This window comes from Alligator mississippiensis, chromosome 5, assembly GCF_030867095.1.
Source record: "Alligator mississippiensis isolate rAllMis1 chromosome 5, rAllMis1, whole genome shotgun sequence".
NCBI classification, from domain to species: domain Eukaryota; kingdom Metazoa; phylum Chordata; order Crocodylia; family Alligatoridae; genus Alligator; species Alligator mississippiensis.
In genome coordinates, this window is record NC_081828.1 from 23,969,577 (window position 1) to 23,997,401 (window position 27,825).

Here is a 27,825-nt window from a genome sequence, read left to right on the forward strand (position 1 = left end):
CCTGGCTGGGGATGCAGCAGCCCTGTCTGCCTGGTGGGGAAGGAGCAGCCCCTGCCAGATTTTTTTGCCTGCTGAAGTAGAGGGGACAGGGGCATAGGCCCACAAGCTCAGGTGGAGGGGAGGGAGGGGGTTTAAACACCGTCCATGATCCACAGGACCTCAGCCCAGGTCTGCATGGGGGGGCTGCCACACTTCTTTCCCCCACCATGCTCCGCTCAAACGGGGACAATGGACAGCCCCTGCCGGGGTTTTTTCCCTCCTTCCCTGTTAGAGCAGAGAGCTTGGCTATGCCCCAGCTGGGGCCAGCAGGGTGAAACAGGGAAGAGGGGTTTAATCCCCCTTCCCTCTCCTCTCCTCTCCCACTGTCATGGAATCCCAGCTGGGGTCTGCCTGGCAGGGGCGCAGCTTCCCCTCTGACTCGTTGCTCGAAGGTGGGGGGTGGAAGCCTGACAGGGTTCCCCTCCCTCAGCCCCTTTGCCTCAATGTGGCAGCCAGGGGCCAGCATCTGGCCATGCCCCCTGCACTTGAGTGGTGAATGGGGAAAAGCCTGGCAAGGGCTGCTTCCTCCTTCCCCCTCCAGGCGCACCCTGGCTGGGGACTGTGCAGGCCGGGAGGTGGGGTAGGTTAAACCCTCCCCAGTCGCACTCAGTGATCTGCTGGGGCCTGGCCATACTCCCCCTCAGCTCAGCTCAGCTCAGCTCAGCTTCCCTCCAGCCTTCCAACTACTGCCAAAGGAAAGTAAGGGCTTGCTCTAGTGCACCGCCCCCGGTATGATCAATGTGTTAATTGCACTACAAAATTTAACATGCCACATGTTCATTTGATTTATAGTATGATAAAAAGGCAAATCAGCCACAAAGATGTTCTGTATAATTAGGGATCTATTTAAAGTGCTTGGAGGCAAAGGAAAAATCATGGGCTCCTGCATGAAAGGCAGTCATCTCAGCAAATCAGCATCGGAGGGAGAAGTGGATGGCCACCGTCTTGGCTGATCTCCCTCATGCCAGTGACTCCCCACCCCCTCCCCCAATGGGCTGCGAGGCCAGAGCACAGAAGCTGCTAGCTCCCACTGGAGAGCCAGCATTTTATTTTTTCTGACTTTTTTTTGTGCAAAATTGCGGAAACCACTATTTTTAACCTTTTCCACAAAAATCATGAAACTGTGGGTTGAGTAAGTCCTTATATATTGGGGTAAGCAACTTTTTGGCCAGAGTGCAAATAAACCCTGCAGTGTTTACCTTGTAAGGTGCCGGAGTGCTGGTATGCCAGAAAAACAAAGCCAGGACGAGGCGGGGTAGATGGCAGGATGCACTGCATATTGATATAGTTAATAATCATAAATGTTGCTTTTTTTTTTTTTTTACAATAAATACCAGGTTTTCTAAAAATTCTAAACCTGGTGACAATAACTACAACTTGATATACTACCTTTGTTGTGTATTCTTTTTTTGTTAAGCAAGTTGTGATAGAACAAAAAAAGAGAAAAAGAGAAGAAAAGAGGTGAGAGAAAGGGGGAAAGAAAGAAGGGAGAGAAAGAAAGAAAAAGGAGAGAAAAGAGGGAAAATAGAAAAAAGGAGAGAAGATGAGAGAAAAGAGGAGAAAAGAGAGAGAAAAAGAAAAAAGTGAAGAGAAGGAAGGAGAGAAGAGGGAAAGAAAAAAGACAAGAAAAAAGGGGAGAGGGAAAAGACTGCCCCATACAGGGGCTCAGTACTCTGCAACTGAATAATACAATGTGAGAGCAAATGAAAGTAGTGTGGAGTCATTGGCAACTCAAGTGGAGCCTGTAAGTTTGGCAAATAAGTTATTCATTGTTTTGATTTTTAAAGCAGTTTTCTGGAGTTATGATTTATAATAAACTGAAAAGCCATCTGGTCGGCCAGGAGAAACACCACTGACATGTAGCCGATTAACTGGGAATCTGACAGTTGTCTGATTCAGTCCACTGGTAGCATCATTAGCTTCACTGATGGTTCAACGGCTTGCTGGAGCAAGGATGACATAAGGATGCTTGATAACAAGGCCCTAAAACAGGTCTTTACTCCCAACTCACCAGTTGTCATTGCTCTAGAGGTGGGCACAAGAAGGGATTTTAGGGCACCTTGAAGGTCAATCTGAAGAAATGCAATATTAATATACTTGGGAGATACAGGTACTGAATTGGCCCCAGTGGCACCATGATGTACCACTGATCAATGGTGATGAAGCATTGATCATTTTCAGCAAGGTTGCCTCATTAGGGAGGTTGATAGACAAGAGACACAAAGCAAAAAGGCTGTAATCCGACATCACCAGGATGTACTCCTTCCTATCAGAACTATTTGCCACATCCATAGTTAAATATGTGGGTCTTGAATCTGCCTCCTCAGTTATCTACAGACTGCATGATGACTTCCTTAGTTACCAGAAGACTATTGTCCTCATATTGAGGAACTGCCAATGATGGCACTTTAAACCTGGAGCTGGAATTCTCTCATTTTTTGAGTATCGCTTTTGTGATTAAAATCTTTGGATATTTTTGTAAAGCAGAAAATAGACCTCCCTGTTTAATGGCTTTGATACTGGTCCTAATATTCTTGTGACATAACTTCTATTAGGAATTCAAAGGCCAGTAAATCTGTTTAACATTTATTTTAAGCAGGAATGAATGATATCATTGCAAACTTTCCTTCAAGCTATTGAAACTTTAGTAAAATTGTACTTTTCCTGTGTGTTTCTGGAAAGAAGAATATAGTAAGAGATAATTTGATGTAAATTTCAGTTCATGATGAAGAAAGAGAATATAGCGCATTGTGAGAGATGGCCACATTTGTTTTATATATAAAATTTACAGGAAAGACTGAAATGAACTGTAGCCCAGGTAACTCAGGTATATACTCCCTTTCTCCAACTGAAGGGGATTGTTCGCTGGCAGGTGTGCCATGCGGGGGGGAACTGCAGACTGCTCAGTTTCCCTCTGTCCCTACAGAACCAGGCCAGGACAGTCAGGGAACTTAAGTTAATGTAAATAGATGTGTATATAGTTATCACAAGGGAAAGGAACATGGATATAAACATATATACAATATATATATATATTTATAACATTGACTTTTATTAGTAGATGTTGTGAATCCAAAAACGATGACAAACCTGGTAGGGAAATACAGATCGCCTGAGCGAGGGACTAACAATAGAAGGATAGGGGTGAGGAGGGGAACACAACTAGGTTACAGGAGATACAATGTTAGCCAGCTAAGCCCAGGGGTGGGGGGAAGGGGGAAGGGGAGGGAGATGGTTCGCGACGCTGAGAGAGAAAGAAGATAAATGCACACAAACCCGTTACAATGGTCCGCAATGGTGGAAGAAGTGGGTCGAAGAAAAGCGTCTCAGTCCATATAGGGTCTCATTGCGGCGGTCCTCTTTGGGTGGAGTGGGGTTGTCCGTTGTTGAAGAATCCTCTTGAAGTGAAGGTCCATCTGGTGCAGAGGAGGGGTTCAGACGGTCCCCTCTGGGTCCGGTCCAGCGGCGGTTCGCCTGGTGTGGTTGGAGTACTGGCGGTGGCCCATGATGTGTTCCACGTAGATGTTGCGGGACCAACAGATGGTGTCGGACACCATGAGGCAGCGCATCAGCTTGGCGTAGTGGCAGGAGACGCGGCAGGCATGCAGGATGCTCTTGTTGCTGGGGTCTCAGGCTCCCACAGTGAGTGCGTTGACCGTCATGTCGTAGCCACAGCCCCTCAGGATGTCGGCCAGCGGGGCATACTTCTCCCCCTTGCGAGCCCGATCTAAACAAGTAACAAACAATACCCTCTGGGTAAATGACATAAAACCTTATTCCAGTGCTCCAGATACAGGTAGGTCACAGGTAAGTATCTGATCTGAAACAGATAGACTCCAAAATAAACATAGATAGCCAACAGATAAACTATAGATAAGTATGGGTGAACAATAAATCAGCCACAAATAAATACAAGTAAACAACAGGTGAAATAATAGCAACAGCGGCTCCCAACAGAGCCCTAGGACTCTACTAATCTACTAATTTACAAACATGAGAGTTCACAAAATATATGGCATGCCATCATACTGCTTATGGTGCAGGAACCCCAAAGATAAACTTAATCCCAAGGGGATACCCCAGTGCCCTTGGGCTTTTCCCAAGCCCTACATGGAAGCTGGTAACTTTAGGGGGGCCCTCCCAGTGGGACCTCCACTTTCAGGAGCTCTTAATTAGCCAGGGGGGACTCCCCCTCCCCTGTGGGAATCCTCTTTTCCCTGCAATTCATGACTCCCAGGCCTGGAGGGTGGCCCTCGTCCTCTGCGCCAGGCTGCTCTCTTGCCTGCAGTGGGCTTCAGGGGGGTCACTGTCCCCTGGAACAGGGCTCCTCTATGTAGGGCTCCTGGGGCCTCTGGCTCAGCCCTGTCTGCTGCCTCAGTAGCCCAAGCACCATCTGGTTCCCTGGACTCAACCTTTTGCTATGGGTTCGAGGCCTGGGCTGCCTCATGCAGCACCAGGCTTGGTCCGCTCCCGGACCCTCTGTGCAGTGCCTCCTGCACCAAGTTCCCAGCCTTGTTCTGGGGGTTGAGGACCTGAGCCGCCCAAGTACTCCAAAGGTCCTACTCTGTGCACCAGCCTGTGCACCGTGTCTCTGGCCACACGCTAGAGGTTGCAGACCTGAGCTGCCTTACACAGCTCGTAAGGTCTGGGTGCCATGTGCTGTGCTGCACACCGAGAGCCTAGCTGCTGGAGTCATCTGCCATTCCTCGCTGATGGAAGTCTTCAGGGGCACTTCTGGGCTACTGCTTTGCCACGCTGAGCAGCTCTCCTCAGTTCTTATAAGCCCCGCTCTTCTCTCTTCTCTGTTCCGGATGTGTTCCCTCATGCTGGGCACACAGCTCCTTTTATACTCTCCAGGGCTCCGCCCCTGAAGTCTTCCGGACCTGAGTGTTGCAGTCTTCAATCAGGTCTGGGAGTCCTCTCCCCCTCTCCTCAGGAAAGGAGTGTGACTTAATTCCTCTTGCTGCCTCCTGGTTGGTGGATGGGCTCCACCAATCAAAAACAGCAAGATTTCAAGCCTGGGACTCAACCCAAGCTCCAAATGCAAGCCTGCTACAGAACTAAGTACACTAATGTTTGTTTCAGTCTTGTGTATGAGATTTTGCACTCTTTTATAAAGGGCTTCACTAAAAATAAATACAATTCCCTCCCAACCTTTGGAGGTACAACTTCCTCACCAGCTTTGCAGTGTTCATTTTTTAAAGTGATAAATAGCATTTTTAATGACACCATTAGTGAAGTTTCTTTCCAAATTCATCCCAATACAATAGGATATATAGTTTTGGCTCTTGTACTGCTGACTTCTGTTTCTTAACTTAGGTTTTTAGCTCAAAGAGCATTTTTTTGGATCCAGTGTGGAGTTGTCCTAATCTAAGGACTCATGGAAGTTGCACAGAAATGTTACCCTTTGAGAGATCGTGAAGGGTTTCCAATAAGTGCAGGTTTCCCTTGCATTATGCTGTACATGCATTCCTGGAAAATGGCGCATAACTTGAATTCGCGTAAAGGGAACCCACTTTACAATGTAACAAATAGGGATATGTTCTAAGACCTCAACTGTACTTACCCCCAGACCCATTTCTACCACTTTTACAAGACAGGTTTGTTACTCACCAACAGCAGACAGCGGACACAAAAACGGTGGTGGTGGTGAATGTTTAGTTGGTGTGAAGAGAGGGTGGTGAAGGCTTCATTGATGGACCGGGAGAGGGGTAGGAGATAAGCTAGTGGGATGCTTAGAAGCCATAATGGGGATGGCAATTACAGATCAAGTGTCGCAGACAACAAGCGAGGAGTGCAGATCCGCACAGGAGATTATATTTTAGTGTGTGTCACTCCCACAATGCACTGCACAGAGCAGCTGACTGCGGGCTTTAGTACACTGATTGCGTAAGAGTGAATTTACCTTGCATATAATGAATTTTTGGTATAAAAAGGGTCATTACGTAGAGCAAATTTGCACATACAGAACCCGCATAAAGTGAGGGAAACCTGTAGAACACTTGGGTTCTCTTCTTCACATAGAAGTAATTTTTGTTTTAGATATCTGGAGAAGTTTAGTTCATTAGCGGGGAGGAAAGTGGTCTCCCAGGTGTGACTTCTACCTGAAGGGAGTCCTGGCAGCCTTCTCCACCTCTCACTCATCGTTCTTATTTTGTCTCAAACGTATAACAACTTTGTTTCCTTACTTACAGTTCTTGACTGGTCAAAATGACACAGCTTCACTGTGAGCCAGTAAGCATCTTTACAGTGACAAAGAGAAGCAGCTATTATGTTACGATGAGTGTGTTTCATTACATGTAAGATGAACTGATACATATTAGATGTCATTGGGTGGCTTGACTTAGCCATTAACTTTTTCCCCTTGTGAAAATTTTAGGATATTTACTATATGGTAATAGGCTGAAGTCTTTTGAATAGTTTTCTATCTTCCTTAAGGGTTTCTAACCATATCTTTTGTTACTAATTGTACCAATGCAATCTTCGCTCTAATAGATAAAAGAATATTTAGTGCTTATAATGGAGGGTCAATGCATAAACATTTTGCAGATTAAACAAAATTACCTTGGAAAAATATAGCTATCAATGCCATGCACAAATTCTATTATTTAAGTATTTCTCTAGGTCTTAATATTTCTGAGAGAGATATGGGATGTCTTCTGTAAGTTGTATGTCTGAAAGAAGAGGATTTCAATCCATTTTGTGTTTTATATAGAAATGTCTTATATAGAAATGTGATTTTTATATTTGGATAAATCCAGCCCTTGGTTGTTGGTGTTTCAGGTTTTTTGTTTCTGAAGAATACCTTATCTTGGATATCTTTGAATATAACTGGGGGTGCATAAATAGGGGCCTAATATTGAAGAACAGTACAATAAACTTTTAGATTTTAGGGCCGTATGCAACCTAAGATGATGGAAAGCTCCTCCTTCCTCAGATCTTTTCTGGAAGATTAGTGTTTGCAAAATATAAACCTCTTATGCTATGCAAAGAAGACAGGACAGGGTGGCAACTTTTTAAAGACAAACTCACCCAAGAAAGCTTACACCTTTCTGAATAACAGCCTACTTTGTCAGATGCTGTGAGTGGCTAAATACTACTGTGAATGGCTTTAATGGCTAATCATGCTATGTGTAGAAGACCTTTCTTCCATCTTGTGTGGACAGCCGCACAAACTGCTCCAAGTGTGTCTGGGAATATTAAAAGACTCAAATTTATTGGAGCTTTTCTGAGATGTGGGTTTGGCTTCTCTGCCTGACATTTCCATGTATATGAGTATTTATAGTAGTGATCTGTCTGGAATTTGCCTTTGTGGTTTTGTTTGCTCTTTGTCCTGTACTACAACCTAATCCCATATTCAGTTTTGTATTTCTGTGCTTTTAACATACAAAAAACCAGAAGGGCTGTTTTTAAATGACACCTTAGGGTTTATATGAATGAACATTTTCAAAAAGCTTATTTAAGAATATTTTTAAGTACTCTAGAAGAATACAAATGCTGTTTGCGTGAACAACTTCAGATTAATACACGTACTGACTGTCCTATAACAGTAATAAATCTAGCATTTGATTTCAATGTTCATAATGGCAGAGCTAGCCTTTCTTTAGGTGTAATATGGATTTCTTTGAACTGTTCTATAAGAACAAAATTAACATCATTCAAATCTAGAATTGTCAAAAGCAACTGCTGCACACTGAAGTGTTCTGAATCCCATCTTACTTCATTATCATGTTACACCTGTTAGTATAACAAATTGTACACAAGTTGAGCTGTATACATATACTAGCGAGATGAATGGAAGGTGTAGTGTTTCAGTAAAATAACTGTTACTGTAAAATAACAAAAGGAGTGCAGAATCTGTTCAGAGAGGTCAGATTTAACTTAAGAAGTGAAGGTGAGGTTTTTAAAATGTTAGATGGCTTCCTTGAAGCTGACTATATCTAGCATTAGTATAAGTGGTGAGAAATTAAAAAGGTTATGCAGCAAAAATACAAGAGGACTATTTTTCTGACAATTCTAAGAAACAGCAGGTCTGCTTTGGGAACTTCTCTGATTTTTAAAGATTAATTTAGTATTGCAGATTTTACAGGGTTTGGTTAAAATATAAATTTTAGGTGTTTTATAACTAAACAAAGTATGGCATTTTCCAAATGCTTGCTTATAGGTATGTATGTATGTGTGTGTGTGTTTATATACACAAATGAAAAATATATTTTAGAACTGTGGGAAGGAAGGGAATTTAAAAGTGCTAGTAGAGTAAAAAATACTTTCTGGCCCCAATTAAAGCTCTTTATACTTGTAACAAATAGGAGAATTCTGTTATTTTAAAACTTTCAAACTTGGGGAGAAGGAAATGCTTTTGGGGTTGGAAATCAATACATCTAGTTCCTAGGGAAATAAATTAGACAAAAGTCCAGCACGTTCTTGCTGGAAACAGTGCTGCACATTTGACAAAAAACAAGACCCACAGTAACTTATACTATTTAAGCAAATAGTGCTAGTGCAGGGATTAAAAACTTTAACAGCATTGGTGTGAACCAGATGGTTTGAACAACTCACTAATGTTGAAGGAGAAAGTGAAGACATTTAACATATGGACTATCACCAACTCCTGCTTAATGGTACATTCACCCTTCAAGCCAGCTTGTAGGAATTAAGGAGTAAATGTTTCTCTAGCATGAGACCCACTGGTCATGAGACTCAGCTGGTAGTTGTCATCATCAGGGATTCTGGTTTTCTCTGTTTAAAAATCGCAAGTTCTCTGATTTAACCCTCCGCCCCCGCCCCCCCCAATATCCACAATTCAAATGAAACACCATAATATATTAATGGTGTTTCAGTTGAATTGCAGATTTGGGGGGGTAATCACTGATAGGCTTCCAAATTGCTTTAAAATGGTAAATATATCAATAAAACATTGTGTTCAAATATCAGTTGAACACAATGTTTTATTGATATATTTAGAATTTTAAAGCAATTTGGAAGCCTACCAGTGCCTCAATCACTATAATAAAATTAAATTCTAAATACATATACATTTTTGGTATTTGATTTTGGGATTTTTATAATGGAAAATTAGAGCTCCCTCTGCCCCCTTTTCTCACCAGGATGTAGGTCCAGGCCTCTCAGCCCTGTTGGAGCGGGTCCCCACCTGCCAAACCTATGGGGCCAGGGAACCTGGTCTGCAGCCCCATGCCCCTGCAGCAGCATCTGAGCCCCGACTGCCACCCATGACAGCTGCTGCGGCAGAGGTGGAATGTGGAGCCCGGCTCCCCCTCCTCCATGGCAGCACCGCCCAAGCAAAGCCCGTCGGAGTGGGGTGGAGACAGATGCAGGCTGCTCACTGCAGGCTTGGGCTCCCTGCCCTGCTGCCCTTCCCCAGGGCTGCTGCAAGCCCTGTACCACCACAGTAATGGACCCCCTGCCTGCCTGGCAGCAGCAAAAAGCATAACTCCATGGTGCTGCTGCTGAGTGGGCAGGGGGCCTTTCGCCAGGGCAGTGCAGGGCTTGCAGCAGCAAAGAGCTTTCCTGCCCTGCTGTAGCCTGCCGTGCCGTGTCCCACGTGCTGGGCTGTGGAGGGCCTGAGAGGAGGGCATCAGGGCAGGGAGCCTTGAGCCTGCAGTATGCATCCCACCCCAGCCCCACCCCATACACAAATCTGGGGGGCATGTCCCCCCGCCCCGCACCCCCTGGACAAGCCACCCACAGCTCTGTCCTACACCTTGACTGGGCGCTGTGGCCACACATCAGGTCCCAAGCCCTGCACACTGCTGGGGCTGGGCAACAGCCACAGCCCTGCCCAACTCCCTCCCTCCTTCCCTTCCTATGAGGGCCTCAATCCCCCCCCTCACTTTGCCAGACTTACCTGCAGGAGCCGCTCTCCAGGCTGCTTGGCAGCCATGCAGATGTGTGAGTGCACACATGCACATGGCACCCCCTGCCTGACTGCCCTCCTCCTGTTCCCACCAGCCCCTTGCAGGCTGGAACTCTGCCAGTTCGCAGATTGCTCCTTGCAAAAGTGGAAAATCTGTGTGTTTCTCTGTTAAAATGAAAGATCCACATTTTTCTCAGTTAAAAGGGCAAATCCACATTCCTTCCCCCTCCACCCCTTAATTTTTCTGCGGGAAACAGAAAACCTGGATCCCTGGCAATCACCTTGATTAACATCAGTCCTAACCAGGTATTTTCTAAGGTACTGGCCAGAAGCCCTGATCTTGATCATGCTTCTGTGGTTCCAGGCACAAAAGCAGGCATGGTCTCTGCTCCTGAGGGTTTACAGTAGAGTGGGAGTCTGGCATTACATATGCAATTTCAAAAGTTGCCCCAGACTGACTGGTAGCTTTTTGCATGATAGTGCTTCAGAAGATGGCTGAAGGATTCAGATGCTTGTACATGCCATTAAAAACCTTCATTGCCCACTGTGAAAAACAGATTTTGGGTTATTTTTAGTATATGTGCGCCTGTGACTCTGTGATTAATAGGTATGTGTTGCTATGTAGTGCAGTGTCTTGTTTTCATTGTTGCTAAGGCCTTGATAAACCTTCTAGGGAATATGGGGGAGATGTGCAGCTGACTAAGCCGAGAAACTCTCTCCAAATAACTGTGATTCTTGCACCATGAAAGGTATAGACATGCATATTAGTTGCTTGGGCGTCGCACACAATTGTTCCCTGTTGCCTGCTGAAGCTAGACGTTTTGGGGGAAAGGAAAATAAAGCTGTGATGCAGAAGGGAGCATTGAGATTTACCAACAGTCTACATGTCTAAATACAAGTCCTTGACACTTGGTAAATATATTTCCATTAGTCAGTCATGAGTCTTGGCCACATTTAACGTTAGCAGGAAACATACCCGTATAAAAATACAACAACTCTGTATGAGACGAAGTGTCTGTACCCATGTTTGCAGTTAAGTATGCAGAGAGAGAAATGCAGCCATAAGGTTTAAATGGATGGAATTGTCTGACACAGTATGACATCGAAATACAAGCACTATAGACCAATACTGTGCCCATGTGAGAGAAACTGGCCAGAATGATAACTGGTGTTGGAACTGTAATCATTGTATTAGCACTGATGCCATTGTTAGATCCTGACTGCTTGGCCTGTTGGTTGTGAAAGCCATGAGGTGTCGCTGTCAGTTTTCCTTGTTTCTACCTGTTCCTAGGAGCTGGCATCCGTGGGCATCACTTTGAAGTGCATTTCCAGGCTGTGGGTGGTGATGTTCTGTAGGGATATCATTTCCATTGTCTGCTTCCAAGGAACTTTAATAAGTAGCCTAGTGATCGTACTGATTGAATACAGCGTCCCAGCTACTGTGGGCCATGCTGAGGCCAGCCTCTGCTGTATAGTGGAGAAGGAAGTGACATGTATGTGTTTACTTTGTGTGGTTATTGCAAAGGAGTTACACCTCAGACCCACAGAAAACTCAAGTAGAATTAGGCACTGAATACAGCTAATTCAGTTATGGATCTGAATTCTATCCATGCCTGAGGTTTTTTTTGTCAGTAAAGTTTCCTAAACAATTAGTTGTCTTGGCATGGCTGAGCAGCTAGGCATGTATGTCACACTTAAGTCAGATCAGGACCCTCAGCTGGGTAGTCCTTTGCATATCTCCCCTGAGAGGCCTGTCTGGGCAACATGTTCACAGCACAGCTAAAAGATTCAGACGGGCATCTCACTGAGGGCTCTGGCTTCCACTCGAGAAACCAGGTGCTTAAAAGTTAGGCATTGTAGTGCCCACAGATCAAAGTCCCTTCGTAGATCTAGCCCTCTGTCACTAGCTCTGTACATGCTGTGCAAGGTAGAGAGCAGTATGTCCCTGAGTTCGTCTGGCAAGTGCTGTTCTCAAATGTTAATTGTCATTTAATTTTAACTCTAAATTCCATTTTTTTAGAAACAAAAATATGGCAGATTCTCTTGCCCTTAATAAAAGGCAGGCATTAAATGGGTCCTGTTATTTGAAATTTGCTGGCATTAAATCCCATCATGCTCTTGATTTTGGAACCTTGAAGACAGTACATAATTGGTACAATATTGCTAGAAGAGTTATTAGACTTTTTCTTTTCTTTGTTTTACATTTGCTTATGCAGACCATACCTACCATAGCCATTTTGTTTTGGCTGGTTCTTTTTAACTAGAGTACAGATCTCAGATTAAAGTAATCTATGTTATTGTTTTGGCACTGACTGTATGTTCCCTATATACACAAAACCAAAATCCAGTAGGACTCCATTGTAGGCTGACTAACTGTAGTAATGTCCACAGTAATTTATTTACTGCTTTCTGGACTAACTTTGTTGCTCTTCGGATAAGGAATTGGAATTGTTAAAAACTAACCCAGCAAAACTGTCTTAACACTTTCTTGATTATAATAGGTATTGCCTAAAATGGAAACATATGCTGGAGCATCAACTCTGCTTTATAGTACAGGAAGACAATATTATGAGCTAACCTAATGAAGAAAATTTAGGTTTTCAAGCTTATAGCCTGCTTTTAACACAAGCTATTGCATTTACTTTTCATGGTACTTCCTAGAGTACTCTTTAAAGGTAACTTGAGTGTAAAAGCAAGGAGGAAAGTATATCTTCTATTACTTAAAGGACAGTGCTTTGCATTAGGTATTTTATAAATAAAATATAATGGAATGAAACTATCTCCTCTCACCCACACAAGGACCCTCAATCTGTATAGACAAGACACAGAGGAGCTGCTGTTAAGACTAATGGCACTTGCCAAGTCTCCAAAAGAAGAGTACTGTATGTAGGGGACACAAGTTATTGACCACAGATATCTTTTTATCCAGTGAGGGGAACAAAAGTAGCTCCTTCTCCCCTCTTTTAATGTGGAATTGATACTGACAGTAACTATATGGGTTAATCTGAACCATTTAGCTCATTCAGGTTTAAAAGATGCGAAGTAGTCCTGGGGGCCTGAAAGGTGAGGGGAATTGATGCAAGTATTCTGATTCCAGATACCCAAATACCCCTTTCCAAACTGGGATTTTAAGTACAAGTGCTTGAAACTTAATTTTTTTTTCTAATTAAAAAAAAAATGCCAAAAAGTGAAATTTGATCAAATGATTCCCCCCTACCCTAGCTTGTCTTCTGACTGCCTCTTCTCCTCCCTGCCCAGAAAAAAAACCTCCAACCAAACAAAATATTAGGGAAAAAAACTTCTTTTCTAAAACTCTGAGAATATGGTCACCTTTTTTTCTTATCTCTTTTACTTGCATAGTACTTTAAGTGTGGGGAAGAAACTAACATCCCCTTCCCTCCTCTCCCCCCAAGTCGAAGTTGCGTAAAAGTTATGACTCTTAGCCTTATCATCATTTTTCAGATGGAAAAAGTAGAGTGAAGGGAGACTATGTTGTTACCATTTTCCAGTGATGGAAAAAATGAGAACAAGTATTCTTCCATGACTAGCGATCCTACAGGAACTTTTGTTTCCCAAGTTAAATATCTTGAATGGGGGAAGATACCCTCTTGGGAAAATCCTTTTCTGGTCAACACGTATCATAAGTCATGTCCAAGAGATCTATGAAAAAGCCAGTTCTGAAATATATACCATCTGGACATCTGAAGTTAATAGGCAGCAGCATACTTAAGTTCCCCATTAGCTTTGCTGAGGGTCCTGTAACAAGATACTGCACTGACATTTGCAGCTGAGTCAGGGCATCTGAATACAATAAATAAGGAGAACAGTTATGTAGAGTTCTCTGCTCCCCCACTTCTATTTACTATAGATGTGACCAAAATTGTTTTAAATTATTGTTTTCAGTGAAACAGGGCTCGTAATTACACTGCACTAATCAATGTTCTAGCCTTTTAGTCAAGTTAAGAAAGTAAAAAAACTCAGTCCAGAAGTTGAGCCAAAACAGAGCCTCAATATACTGCAAGCTGTAATTTGATAGCCTTCTTTCTGCAGGCTTTGAGAAACAGTTTTAACTCTAAAACTTTACATGGATCATCATTACGGATAGATAACTTGGCTTTATTTACCTCTCACAGATGTCATTAGGCCAAGCTGCTAATTATTTGTACTTGAATTGCCTGTTTGTTAAAGCTGGAATTCTGCTTTCTGTTCTGTATTATCTAAAATATAGAAAGACTATGACTGTTGTTTGTAATACACTTCTGAGTGGATTTAATGCACTGGGTTATACAACATGCTGTGATTGCTTACAACTTAATTAGCAGTGAAGTAGTGTTTAGTTAATCTTATTAACTTGCCTCCAAGCAAGATAATTATGGGGGGGAGGTGGATTAATTTGGGCTTTAATAAAATGAAATCAGCTGTCTGAAACTTTTGAGACCTGATTTAATTTGAATATGAAATATCTCTAATGCAAATCCAACAGGTGGCACTTTACAGTGGGGGTTCATCCCAGGAGCACCTGTACCTTCATATATGATACAAGGATTTATATATAGATTAAAATATACATTGGAAATTGAGATTTCAGTGTGTTTGTATAGGCCATTGAATTACTGTTAAATAGTGTTTGTTTTCAGTCCCTGATGACCTTGTTTAGAGACCTGGAGATGAAGGACTCTCTGCCTTGCTGTCAGATACCTAAACTATCCAGTCACTTGAGTGAGAAAAATGGAAATTGAACAGTTAATTGGAAGGGAGAGTGGAAGCAGTGCAGAGTGTCTGGCTGTAGACAGCCTGGGAAGTGACGTCTTGTAGCATTTGCTGTTCTAGAAAGAGCCGAGACACGTAGTGTAAATGGGAGGACTCTGGAGAGGGGCTGTCTCCCCACCACTGTGTATATTTATCTATAAATGAGCAACAGGAGGGGAGGGAATAAAATAGAAACAGCAGTCTACCATTACTCTGTATGCCAAGGGCTGATTTGTACTAACTTTGTTTAAATAGCAGACGTGGTCTTTTTTTCCCCCTCTTCCTTCCAGTATCTGCATTGCTAAGACACGGGACACTGGTTTCTTTATATCAAGGAAAACCTAAATTCCTCTTACTCTCGGAATGGGGAAAGATTATTATTCAATTCTGGGAATTGAAAAAGGGGCTTCTGAAGAAGATATCAAAAAGGCTTACAGAAAACAAGCCCTTAAATGGCATCCAGATAAGAACAAATCCCCCCACGCAGAAGAAAAATTTAAAGAGGTTGCAGAAGCTTATGAAGTACTGAGTGATCCCAAAAAAAGAGACATCTATGATCAGTTTGGGGAGGAAGGTAAGTGTTTTGTTTTTTTTCACTGCCTCTTCTGCACTTTTAAAGTGGATATTTGGTTATTTTGACTACAGTAAGACAACTTTAGGGAATATAACTTTTCAGTGCATGACTGTTTTCTGGTTTAGGCAGTATATCTCTGATCTAGAGACAATGATCCTACAGTTAGCAACTGCTACATTAACAGATTAATTGTGTATGTAATGTATCCTAAGAGTTTAATATTAGGCTGTTCAATTTTCTTTAAGGTAGAGAAAATTCACCATCTCATTGATAGGGAACTGTTAGTTTTACTGCAAAGTTTCCTGTTACCCAGAGAGAGCTGATTGGAAGTCCTCCTTTTCCAGCATTTTTAAGATTGCCTTTAGACACATTATTCAAAGGGTTTTATTTCTAAAGATTTTGCTAATGGGTGGCCTGCTTGGACAAGACCAGTCCCTCTTAGCAAGAACCCAGGTGTCCAGTGCTTAGTTGTCCTTGGCTTCTTGCCTGGAGAGGAAAGAATTTGACTGATGTCATGAAATACCAGAACATTTTTTTTAAACTTAATTGTAAACAGTAATAATGTGCCAAAAGAATGAGGCCCCAGAAATGTCACATTTAACCTAAAATGGTTATTTGACTACGAGGCTCTTTATTTCCAGCTGAAGTGGTTTCTCCGAAGTTGTAGGATTGAGCAATGGAGAGAGAAGCATTAGCGTCCCTTATTTCTATCCATCCTGCTGGAAATTCCAAACTAGCTAAGTGCTTCTACAGACACAAGGAGGCCATTACCATTCATTTGGGGCTAGCTTCTGATACTTGTACTCATTCCAAGTGGCACACTGGCTTTAGTAGTTCCATTTTTTTGGAGAACATTGCTACTTGAGATGATTCTAACTTACCAAATCTGTCCTTTTATCAAACAGTTTATTGGTTATGGATAAAAGCTGGGTTTTTGACTCTGCATTGATTACGCTCTGGGAAACTAGCTTTTGTAAATGAGGAATATTCCATTTTCTCATGTTTCACTTTGGAGTGAAGGAATTCTATAAGTCTGAGTAGGGTTTCTACTGGTTCTAGCATCATTTTTTGAAAGTCTTGATGCCTGATCTGATCCTACCCATAAAGAACTAAGGCCTGTGTTTCCACCTTGGTATAAGTTATAAGTCACTTTTCAGTATGATAGTATGCCTGCCTACGCTCAAGATTTTATTTCTGTTCCATCCCAGTGGTACATTCTAATCCACTCCTAAAAATATCATTTTAGTCAGATTTTCCTAAGAGCTCAAGGCAAGATATATTAAGTAACATGGCACCAGATACCTGAAGCCAGAGGTACAAAGCATATTCTATTTATTTTAAGCATAATATTAACAGGAGTATCAACAACAGGTTCTTGTGGCTGCAAATTTGGAAAAATCTGTTGATTCTTCAGTGACTGTCTAAGCTTTGTCATTGGTGTCCAAATGTAGTCAGTTATAAGTCTTTTGCTTTTTTTACAGCCATGAACTCAATTAATGTTCCTTTAGAAAAATCTGTTCACTGTCTATTCTAGGTCTATTCTAGAACTGTCATTCTTCATAGTCATGTGATGCAGTTTGTCATCTATCTGTTTGATATTACCAGATAATAGCACAACAAAAATATTTTGAAATATATAATTTAGTATTAACTGTGGCAATTTTGTTCTAATGCCCCACTTGCTAAACATTCTTGTTGGGCTCAAACTTTATTCAATCCATACATGTCCTTTAAACTTTGGGGTGAAATCACTTAACTTATCTTGGAGTTATACAAATATGGGGGAAAGACCTTTTCTTCATGCATGGACTTTTTTTTGTTAAATGGCTGAAGTTGGACACATCTCTTGTTCTAGAGTCTTTATTTATACAGAGAGAGAACAATATGTACTGGGGAATATTATTTTTGTGTTTAATATTTCCAGGGCTAAGTTGTGTGTTCTGGCTGCTTTATGTGGTGCAGAGGTAGAAGGACCCTAAAGCCAGAACAATAAGAGAGAATCTCTCAAAAGCAGCCAAAAAGCTGACTTTGCAGCTTTTATGCTGATCCCCTCTCTGTTACCAGCCTAAGGGGAATGACTGGGGTTCTCTTTTGCACATCTGATTCGTGATTGTCATATTAACTTTGGCCCTGCAGCAGGCTGCATGCCTTGGGGCCTATAGCTCCAGCTGCAAGCAGTAGGAAAGTGGTTACAGGCTTGCAGAGGTCTGGGCCAGCCAAGGAGGATAATTGGCTGGTGCAAAGCAAATTAAAAGGCTCCCAGGGAAGGGAGCTAGGGGATTCATAGATGTTAGGGGCTGGATGGGACCTCATAAGGTTCATCCCCCCTGCTCTTGGGTAGGAAAGACTGCTGGGGGCAGATGACTCCAGCAAGGTGAGCGTCCAAATGTTTTTTTTCAAGATTTCCAGACTAGGTGATTGTACCACCTCTGGGGGGAGTCTGTTCCAGGCTCTGGACCTTCAAACTGTAAAGATGATTTGCCTTATGTTCAAAGGAGAGAGAGAGGGAGAGGGCTGAGTGGCTACTAGCTGCAACGCTGAGCCAGGGACTTTCCCAGTGTCCAGGAGAAGACCACAGGGTTTGCTTCGATTCTTTATTATGTTATACTGAGTGCTTGAGGATTTGACTGTTTTATCGATTATGTATATGTTCAAGTTGTAACTCGGGCATGTCCTGTGGGGCAAGCTTGCCCAGGGAAATAAAAGACTGTCCAATATAAACTGGCAACTTGCTAAAGTCCCGTAACACCCTTTTGGGTTGCTCCAAGTTATGTAAGAGAGGTGGTACAGAAGACAGCATGCTCAGGATTAATAAAATATAAAGGGCAGCCTTGAACTCCTTCCAAGTTGCATTTAAAATTCATTGACTATAACGGAGAATCTAGAGTTAAAAGCGTATGCGTCTGCAGTTAAATGTTTGAATTAAGCTTTTTTTTTTTTTTTTTTTTTAATGTTTCATCTAAAATGGATGAGAATTTAGGGCACAGGCTCAACTGTTTTAGTATAAACTTTTCCTGTTTGAGGTCTTAGAACTTAATTTAGTGCTTGGCTCCTTTCAATACAAGGCTCAGTGGTTAGGACTCTTCCTTATAAAAGTTATGAGTTTAGCAGTAACAGCATTTCTTTAAGGACTGAAATGCCTTTAGCTTCAAGACCTTTAATAATTTCAGGAAATAAGCTAGAATCTGAGAGTGAGCATTGGAGCTTATAAGAGGAAGCAGATGGGAATCTTTAACCAGGAAATGGAGGAAGTGATGGTTGTGTGAGTCTAAAGCCAAGGGCTATTTGTAGGAAATGTAGATGGCCGTTGACAGTAAGTATGTATAAATAAGGACCTACTTAATTCTCAGTTTCGCAGAAACCATGAAATCTGGGATTGTCCATGAAATCTGTGTGAACAACAACAAAAAATTTAATAAATATATAGCAGTTCTGGAAGGGAAAGTAGTGGGTGGCGGGGTGGCACAAAGGACAGCAGACAAGTTGGAGGCTGCCCCTTCATCCCTCCTCCTCCCCCCCCCCCGTCAGAGCCTCTCCACCAATGAGTGCCGAGGGGCGGGGCCGCAAAAAGGGCAGCAACCAATCAAAACGGCAGTTGCCCCCTCTTCCCTCCCCCTGCCCCAGTCTCTGTCAGTCAGCACGAAGGGGCAGGGCCTCTGCCAGTCAGTGCTGAGGGGTGTTAACTGCTGCAAAATGCCTTTGAACTCAGCTCTGTGTGCTGCAAGCAAGCTGTGAAAAGTCCTTTGTCACACCACAAGTTAGGTAGGTTCCTATGTATAAGCAGTCAAGAAACTGTTAGCTGGAGGAAGTGAAAGGGAAATTTAATGTGGGAAGAATTGGTAGGGGGCCACAAAAGGGAATGGGCAGTAGGTTTATCTGTGAGAGGTAAGAGTCGCAAAGGGCTCTTAGGCAAGGTGGTGTTTTTGGGGAGTTGTAAATGTGTGTGCGCTTGCCAGAAGGTTTAGACATGGTCATTTCTACCATTAATAGGATGGGATAAAAATTGCAGGGGGAAACTGGATTCAGAAGATCATGAGCATTTTTTTTAATCGTAATTGGAAGTGGAACAGTAGTTCTTGCTATTTTTTCTTTTGGAGGTTGTGGAGCTCTTGAAGCTCCTGCACTTTGAGAATCTTTTATCTATAATGACTGAAAGCCATAACTAAATATTTCAGAAGTGGATGGATGTCTTTAGTTATCATTCTTCTACTATTTTTTTTCTGTGAAAATAATTGCAAGCAGTTAAATACAAAAGCTGATGCACCACTAAGGGTGAGAAATATACAGTATAAAGAAATCAAATTTGTAAGTCAAAGGATAGAATTATTTCCTTTTGGGATCTACAGGATCATTTTCCAGCTGTGTAAGTGGCTTTTTTGGCACTTATGCAAAGTTTATGATTCTGTTACCTTCTATTACTTACAGACATGTATATGTACATGCATATGTATACTGAGCATATTCAGTAGGCAGTGCATTAGGGGTGTATGAAATGGGCCGTATTCGATTTGGATTCGGCCCAAATTGGGGACGGTGATGTGATTCGTTGATTTGGATCACTGTCCTGATTCGATTTGGCTGAATCCGAATCTGAATATTTGATGCTGATTCAGAGAATCAGCAATTCAGCCATAAACACAGCTTTAAATGTTTTTTCTACATATCTCAAGGTACCAGGCACAGCTCGTCAACACTGCAATGGTGGGGCACAAGGGGCGTCCCACAGGAGCACGGGGGGGGGGCCAAGTGCTTGGCAGCAAACTCAGAAGTGGACCAGAAGTACTTCTGGGTCTGCTGGGGAACATACAGGCGGCCCCCCTGTGCCCTCCAGCTTGGTGATTGGCCGTGGGGGGACCCCAGGTGCCCCCCAGACCCAGGAGGCACCAGTCAAGCTGGGGGGGAGGGGGGAGTACAGGGGGGCCTTCAGCAGAACTGGAAATGGACTGGAAGTGCTTCTGGTCCAATCCACCTATGGGTCTGCTGCTAAGTGTGCTGGGGAGCCCCTGCGCTCCTGTGGGACACTCTATTTGCCCCAGCATCGCAGCATTCACGTACCTTGAGGTATGTAGAAAATGCATTTAAAACTCTGTTTATGTCCAAATTGCCGAATCTCTCCGAATCGAATCGGAGGGTTCAGAGAGATTAAAGGGTCTCCTGATTCGATTCGGATTCAGAGATTCGGCCACCGAATCGGACAGAATCTCCACCAAAGCTTCATATAGCCCTACATATACTGGCTTAAGTACTGGGGGAAAAAACAGGAGCAGGAAGGCTCCTGTGGGTCCACAATATTGGCTATTCTACAGTGTACAAATGTAGATTTTCTGGAGTAGACAAAGTTGTTTGGGTAACTCTGATATCTTTTATTATTATTAAATCAACTCCAATTCTTCTTTGCAGGCTTTCATTTTTTGACAAAAAAATTGAAAACCTTTTTCATAAAAACTTGTCTGTTTTCACATGCTGCACTCCCCCAAATATTTCCTCAAGTGGGATATCAAACTCCAAATGCAAGAAAACCAAGTATTTTCTATTACTTTGCAAGAAAGACTTACAAAGTCTGAGGTAGTAGATGAGGGGATGAGGGGACAACACAAAAATTGTCTTAGTCTGTTTGAAGCATGTCAGTGGGTACATTCAGTACCTACAGATATTCTTCAAGGGTATAGGGTGTAAGCCTGCTCCCACTGATCAGAACACTGGTGACAAATAAAGGCATCGGAATATCTTCCTTATGATCATGCAGACATTTACTTTCAGTCTAAGGTGATAAAATCCAAGACTGAGTGGCCCAGTAATAAGTAGATATGGCAATGACAGGGCACTTTCTAACTGAGTGACTAGAAATCAGTCTAAAACTTCAAAATAGCTGTAGGTTACTTAAGATGATGATTTACTTACTACATTTGTACAATCTGTGATAAATAAAGGGAACCCTTTTAAGAATTCCTTCCTTCCTTCCTTCCTTTGAACAACTGTTAACAGCATTTTTGCTTTCATGAATCATAAATACTGTGTTTTCCATTCTGATAACTTTATTAATATGGGCTTTTCTAATTTTGCGTATGTGCCCTCATTAGGTTTGAAAGGAGGCGCTGGAGGACCTGATGGACAAGGTGGCACCTTTCGGTACTCCTTCCATGGTGACCCACATGCTACGTTTGCAGCATTTTTTGGTGGCACAAATCCTTTTGAGATTTTTTTTGGTAGAAGAATGCCTGGTGGAAGAGACACTGAAGACATGGAAGTGGATGGTGATCCGTTTGGATCCTTCACCAGTTTTAGCATGAATGGATTTCCAAGAGAAAGGAATACAGTTGGTAGCCAACTCCGTCGCAAACAGGATCCCCCTGTTATCCATGAACTTAAAGTATCACTGGAAGAGATATATCATGGATGCACCAAAAGAATGAGGATTTCCCGAAAAAGGCTTAACCCAGATGGCAGAAGTGTCCGAACAGAGGACAAAATTCTCACTATAGAGATCAAGAGAGGGTGGAAAGAAGGTACTAAAATCACTTTCCCGAAAGAAGGTGATGAAACACCCAGCACAATCCCAGCTGACATTGTTTTTGTCATTAAAGATAAACCTCACTCACACTTCAAGAGGGATGGGTCAAATATTATTTACCCTGTTAAGATCAGCTTACGAGAGGTAAGTTTTCATTTGAAATGTAAAAACAAATTGCCTTAGCATAGTACTGTGGCTATGCTGTTGAGGACAAATTATTATAGGCTAGTGGTACAATTCTATAACTAATACAGTTAAAGTCGAATTAAAACTATAGGTCATAATTACATGCCAGAATCACAAACCACTTTGCTGGACAGTAAGCAGGAGGGGGAAGTATAGCAGCACTTTTCTATATTTCATTTCCTAACTTCCTTTGGTACTTACTGCAAATTAGGTTGAAGTAGCAACAAATATTGCCAAAAGAAGTATTTGGATGTAACACAGTATCCCCGCTTCTCTAGCATGAAGAGAAAGAGGCATCTGTAATTCACTCTCAAACATTTTTCACAGCTTGCCATTGGAGTTAAATTTAGCAAAATTTGTTAAATGTCTCTCTTTTCATGCCACACATTATTTCATTGTGCTTTTACAATGCACAAAGAGATTTCATGAGGCTAAATCATTATGAACAAGTGCTAAAAAGGTATATATGACAACAAAACTGTTATAGTTTAAATATTATGGTTTGTTTGTGTATTTTTTATGCAATACCAAAAAGAGATCAATGTTTGCTATCAAAAGTAAAGGTAAGGAAAGCTCTTAAAGGTATTTTTTCAGGGTATTTCTTTTCTTAATAGATATTGGTCTGTATTGAAATAGCTATAGCATAAAGTAAGAACATATGCTTTTATTCTGAATATTATTACAGTTTGCTCATATTATGGGTTCCCAGCACAAGGCCTCTTTCTGAAAGATGAACACCTAATACAAGGAAAAGCCAGTTTTTAATACGGGTATGAGAAATGTGGTTGTTTTATAAATAAGAATGTATACAACTTGGCCACTGAGTCCAAAATAATATTTTGTTAGCCAAATTACATGCACAGAATCAGGTGAGTCATAAAAAGCAAAGCTTTGGGCTAAAAGTTACAATGATTAATGGTAGGGACTAAGGGTAAAACGGAGTAATGTGGGGTGTATATTGTTAAACAGCAATGTTTCTTTAGTAGGTTTGTTTTGTTTTATTTTATTTTATTTTGCCCAAGGAATTATGTCTTAATTTGTACAAGGAATGTGAATCCATGGCTTTATTTTAGTCCTTGCATTGAAAAGGAGACAGTCAAGTTGTATAAGCCTCGGTAAACACAGTGTTAATGTTGAGCACTGTCCCTATAATAAAAAAGGTTGAGCAAACAAGGGTGTTGCAGGAGTCTTAAAATAAATATGTACTTTATGTAACTTGAGCAAGACTCTGAATTTCAAACAAAAGCTGAGACCTTGTCATCAAGTAGAGTTTCATGAACAAAATAGAGTATACAGTATGTTCATTCTTCCTGTTCCCCCTCCCTGTATTATCTAATATTGTTTAGGGTGTTGGGAATAAACAATATGGAAGTCGTGGAAGCAGGAGTTGTCCTAACAATATTTTCACAACATTGATAACTATCTTGATATTAGGGACACATCAGAAATGAAGTTATCCATGCCTTTTAAAGGGAGAAATATAGCTCCTGCTTTTCATTTGTGTCACTTGTCCTTTCAGTGATGCTCAGTGCAGAATATTTTATGTATTCACAGTATCAAATTTAATGTCACAATTCAGTTGTTTTTCAAAATATTACTGTTTGTTTTTTTTTAGGCTTTATGTGGCAGTTCAGTTAATGTTCCAACAATAGAAGGCAGAACCATACCTATGACAATAAATGAAGTTGTAAAGCCCGGTATGAGAAGGCGAATTATAGGATATGGATTACCATTTCCCAAAAATCCTGATCAGCGTGGTGACTTAGTTATAGAATTTGAAGTTCTTTTTCCAGATAACATATCTGCAGCATCAAAAGAAGTACTCAGGAGAAATCTCCCTGTTTCGTAAAGGAAAGGACTGTGTTAACACTGTTTATTCAGGACACTGAAAATATAGAAGACTGGCAAGTTCATGCTGTAAAAGTGCAATCTGTAATAATTTGTGGCATATTCATTTTCTTTTTTGGGATGGGGGGAGGGAGTACTGTAATGCTGCATGAGAAGAACCGGATTAAATAAATACAGGTCATGTAAGTGACTCCTGCAGTAAAACTTCCAGGGAAAACCACTCGCTGCATTTTATTTTAGATCTTCCTAATCATAAAGTTTTTCCAGTATTTTGCTTAATGTATAACCATTTTGCAAAGTCAGTGCATATATTTCTCATTAAGTACTTGGGTGCTCAAGTACTTTACTTCATGTATTTCTAGAGTAGCTACATGACTTGACCCACTAATGCTGGAAATCAGAATTCACAGTAAAAACACACATAATATGCACCAGTGTTTAAAAAGAAGATAAAACATAAGACAACATTAGATATGCAGGTGCACATGCTACCTTCCACTACTTAAAACAGAGACTTTGAAAATCTGCTTGAAGCACCTAAGCATTCTTGCTACCCCAGCTAGATTTTGGGAATGCCTAGCTGGATTAAGGGAGGGCACATGGCTTGGGAAAGAAGTAGAGGTTCAGCCACTTTCTGGTACGTTCCTGGTGGGTCCAGGCAGATTTTTCAGTCCACTCAGGAGTTCTTACTATACAGCATTAGTGCTCCCTACAGATTAATTTGAATCCAGGAATCAGTAGAGACGGCATGATAATTTGGCTATAAAGGAAGCCATGTGCTCACTGTAGAGAGAGATGTTGAAGAACATAAAGGCAGTTGGCCTTTATGTTCATGAACATAAAGGCCAACATAGCATGTCAAGATCATGCAGGTCTCAACATCTAGTTTCAAGGGATGAATCCTTCACCAGTCATAGGAGAAGGGATAATACAAGAAACTCAACTCCAAGCTTAACATTTTTGAGGAAACTTGATGCCTGATCCAAAGTTTATTTAAACCAATACAAGTCTTTTCACAACTTCAGAGAGATTGGATCATCTGTTGTGCATAGAAATACAAGTTTCTAGCCCCTCGGATTAAAAAAATATGGAAGTGAAGCAGAAAGCCCTCAGTTATTAAGTCTAGTTTTATAACACTGCAATAGGGCTGGTTCCCTTGGTAGTAACATGGATTTAGTGATAATATTGCCTGTTTTCATTATTTTAAATTTAAAGATGTGCTATAGTGCTTTAACAGTATTCTTTAGGGAAGAGTTTTTTTTTTCTTTATAAGAAGAAAATATTACTTTCTATCATTCTTTTACCTGTGGAAATTTACTAGTTGCCTGCTCTTCTGGGTAACTGTAAGATATAACAGGGTGTTTAACATCTTCATATGAAAGATTTTCTGTAGCAAGTGGACTATATGTGAGTTGGGATTAATTTAGTTGTAACACCTTGTAATGAGAACTAGTTCAGAAAGAATTCCAGTAACATACTTCTAGAAATCCCCTGTGCTTGAGTCAATTCTCCAAATGCAGATTCTCTTTCAAATAGTGTTTACGCCATAAATAGAATAAATCATATTCATGTGTAGTCCTAAACGAACACAGAACCAGAATAGTAGCTGGAGTGGTACCACAAAGGGGAAAAAGTTGCTGCTTAATGCTTATGCATATTGTTAATGTTATATATTGTGTTTATGCATTTAAAAGACTCCCTGTTTCAGTATGTTCTGTATTGCATTTCTAATATGTTTTTTAATTAAAAAAATGTAAACTTTTTAACTTCCTTTTTATTTGTCTGTTTATTTGCTATAATAATGTATGTGTGTAAAATGGAGAGCAAATAAGGGTGAATACTTGGAAGTCTTGGTTACTTGTAAAAGTAATTGCTTGTAAAAGTAATTACAGTATTTCGAGCAACTGGGAATGTTTAATATTATATTAATTTACATAAGAGTAGCAAGGCTAAATTAAGATTATTACATAGTACAGTGTGGGCTACTACTTGCACAAGCCAAATGGTCTTATTTATCTTTTCTGAATATCGAGTTAGACTTTCAAGTAGTAAGAAAAACTAACAATCTTTTCTTGAAGTGAAGCAGGAATGCTTTCTCATGCAGTCAGACAAAATATTTGATGAAGCCACTAGTTTAGCAGGATCAAAAAAAAATAGAAAGCCTTCCCACCACTAATACAAATTTTGAACATGCATAAAGGCCACACAGTTCAGAACGTACTTAGGTGTCTAACTATGCAACTAAATATCCAGGTACTCTTGAAAAACGTCACTGAAAACCTATTCATGTTGGCAGGCACTAAAGAGCCGTTAAAAAGCTGTGCCTGAATGATTTGGGCCTTGCATATGCTGCCTCTCTGGTACTAATGCTAAGGCTAAGGAAGCCTGCCCTGTACACTCACTCCCACTCTGTGCATGCCTAAGCCACAGCTGGGCAGTGATTATGCCTTAGAACAAAACAGTTCAGAGAATGTGCTCTGTCATTTTAGGGTTTGCTGTTTTGGGAAGCCCTGAGAGTGGTGCTGAGGCACATGTTCAAGGCTGCTGATAACTGTCTACATCACCAAATTGTTGGGCTTGGGCAGCTGCAGTGTAGGAGCAAGTGGATGACCCTTACTACTTTGGCAGTGGTTCTGAGTTCATCAGGGAGGTAATAATTAAGCCTTTATCCCCTCTACAGTGATTAGAGAGCTATGTCAGTGAAAGTAAATGGGATACTTCTGAACACTCCACTCAGTGCCATGGCGCAGAGTTATAGTAGAAGATACTAAAATGCAACTTCCCCCATCCATCCCAAAAGAATTCTGGCAAGTGCATCAAACCCTCATGCATCAAAGCTGAATCTAACTTCAAAGTATTGAAAGTTAGGGGAAAGTTGTACCATAACTGCTTTCTATTCTGCCCTGGTTATTTATTCCATCACAGGGTGTCTGCCTTGCAAGATCTCTGCATTTTATGTCAAACATTGATGTCAAATCTCTACTCTTAACTAAACTGAAACTCCTCAAACACTCACCTACAAGCAGGTTGAATCCTTTGGATTAGTACAAGTGGCCTGGTAACTTTGCAGTGTGAAAGCAGACAGTCCTCCCAGTTTCAGTCCCAACTGTCTCCCGTCGGTGTTCCGTTAGTGACCTGTACTAGCATACTCTAGTCCTTCTGCCTACATGTTCTCTCTACTATAGATGCACCTGAAACTACCTGTTAATGTGCATAGATCTTTTTTTGTAGGGCTAGAGTGTTGTAACTGTGATGGTCCAGGAGATGTCAACTGGCAAGGCTTTTTTGTGATCTTTTATTGGACTAACTGTTCAGTTTGGAAAGTTGTTGGACAGGCTTTTGGGTATTAGATGCTTTTTCCAGTCAACTAATGCACCTGAGAGAGGGCACACAATACCCAAAAACTTGTCCAACAGCTTTCCCCAATTATAGTCTTGATCCAATAAAAGATATAAAAAAAAAAATATCTTGCTTCATAGATTTTTTTTTTTTTTTTGGCATTTAATTCTTCACTTTGATGTGGCTTGCTCCTACTTAAACAGCTCAATAGGTCTGTTCCAAATTAAACTAAAGATGTGCACAAAACATGGTGCTAGCTGGCCACAAGAGGATACCAGAGTCCTAGTTAATCTCTGGCATGAGTACTTCCAGATCATGGTTTTTAGCAAATGCCCTGTTAATAATTATTTCCAGGCAATTGTTTTGAAGAGGCTGATAGGGTTATGTTTTAGGGAAGGGAAAAAGGCAAGAACTAGTGGTGTGCAGTCCAGGTACTTGATGCAGTTTTCCTCCAAGATGAAGGATATGAACCATAGGTCTGAAAACTTGTGCTCTTGCTGCCTTTGCTTTGAGGAGCTTTACCAGGTGCTTGCTACTTCGCTTCCCTGAGCACATCCGAAGATGCCTTCCTGGATGATCTTATTTTTACACTGAAGGAAAAGAGCTGAGATAGCCGCAGACGATACCCCTGGAGAGTTCTGGTATCAGCAACTGCTACAAAGCTAAAAGCCCATCTTGTCCTGCTTACCTGGTACAGCCTGATGG

General features: G+C 41.4%; 1 protein-coding gene across 5 annotated transcripts in view; it reads left to right on the forward strand.

Moving 5' to 3' along the window:
• Positions 1-25,547, forward strand: part of DNAJB4 (DnaJ heat shock protein family (Hsp40) member B4) — a 39,259-nt gene extending 13,712 nt beyond the window's left edge. For 3 of the 5 annotated variants that reach the window (XM_019489087.2, XM_014593837.3, XM_019489088.2), the window contains exons 2-4: positions 14,953-15,236; positions 21,317-21,891; positions 23,549-25,547. In XM_019489087.2, coding sequence (XP_019344632.1) covers positions 15,026-15,236; positions 21,317-21,891; positions 23,549-23,782 — 1,020 coding nt within the window. In that variant the 5' untranslated portion in view covers positions 14,953-15,025 and the 3' untranslated portion in view covers positions 23,783-25,547. Of the gene's footprint in view, positions 1-14,952; positions 15,237-18,811; positions 18,999-21,316; positions 21,892-23,548 lie in introns of those variants that run through there. The other 2 variants (XM_019489089.2, XM_059727983.1) reach the window with 2 other exon arrangements.
• The last annotated feature ends 2,278 nt before the right edge of the window (positions 25,548-27,825 follow it).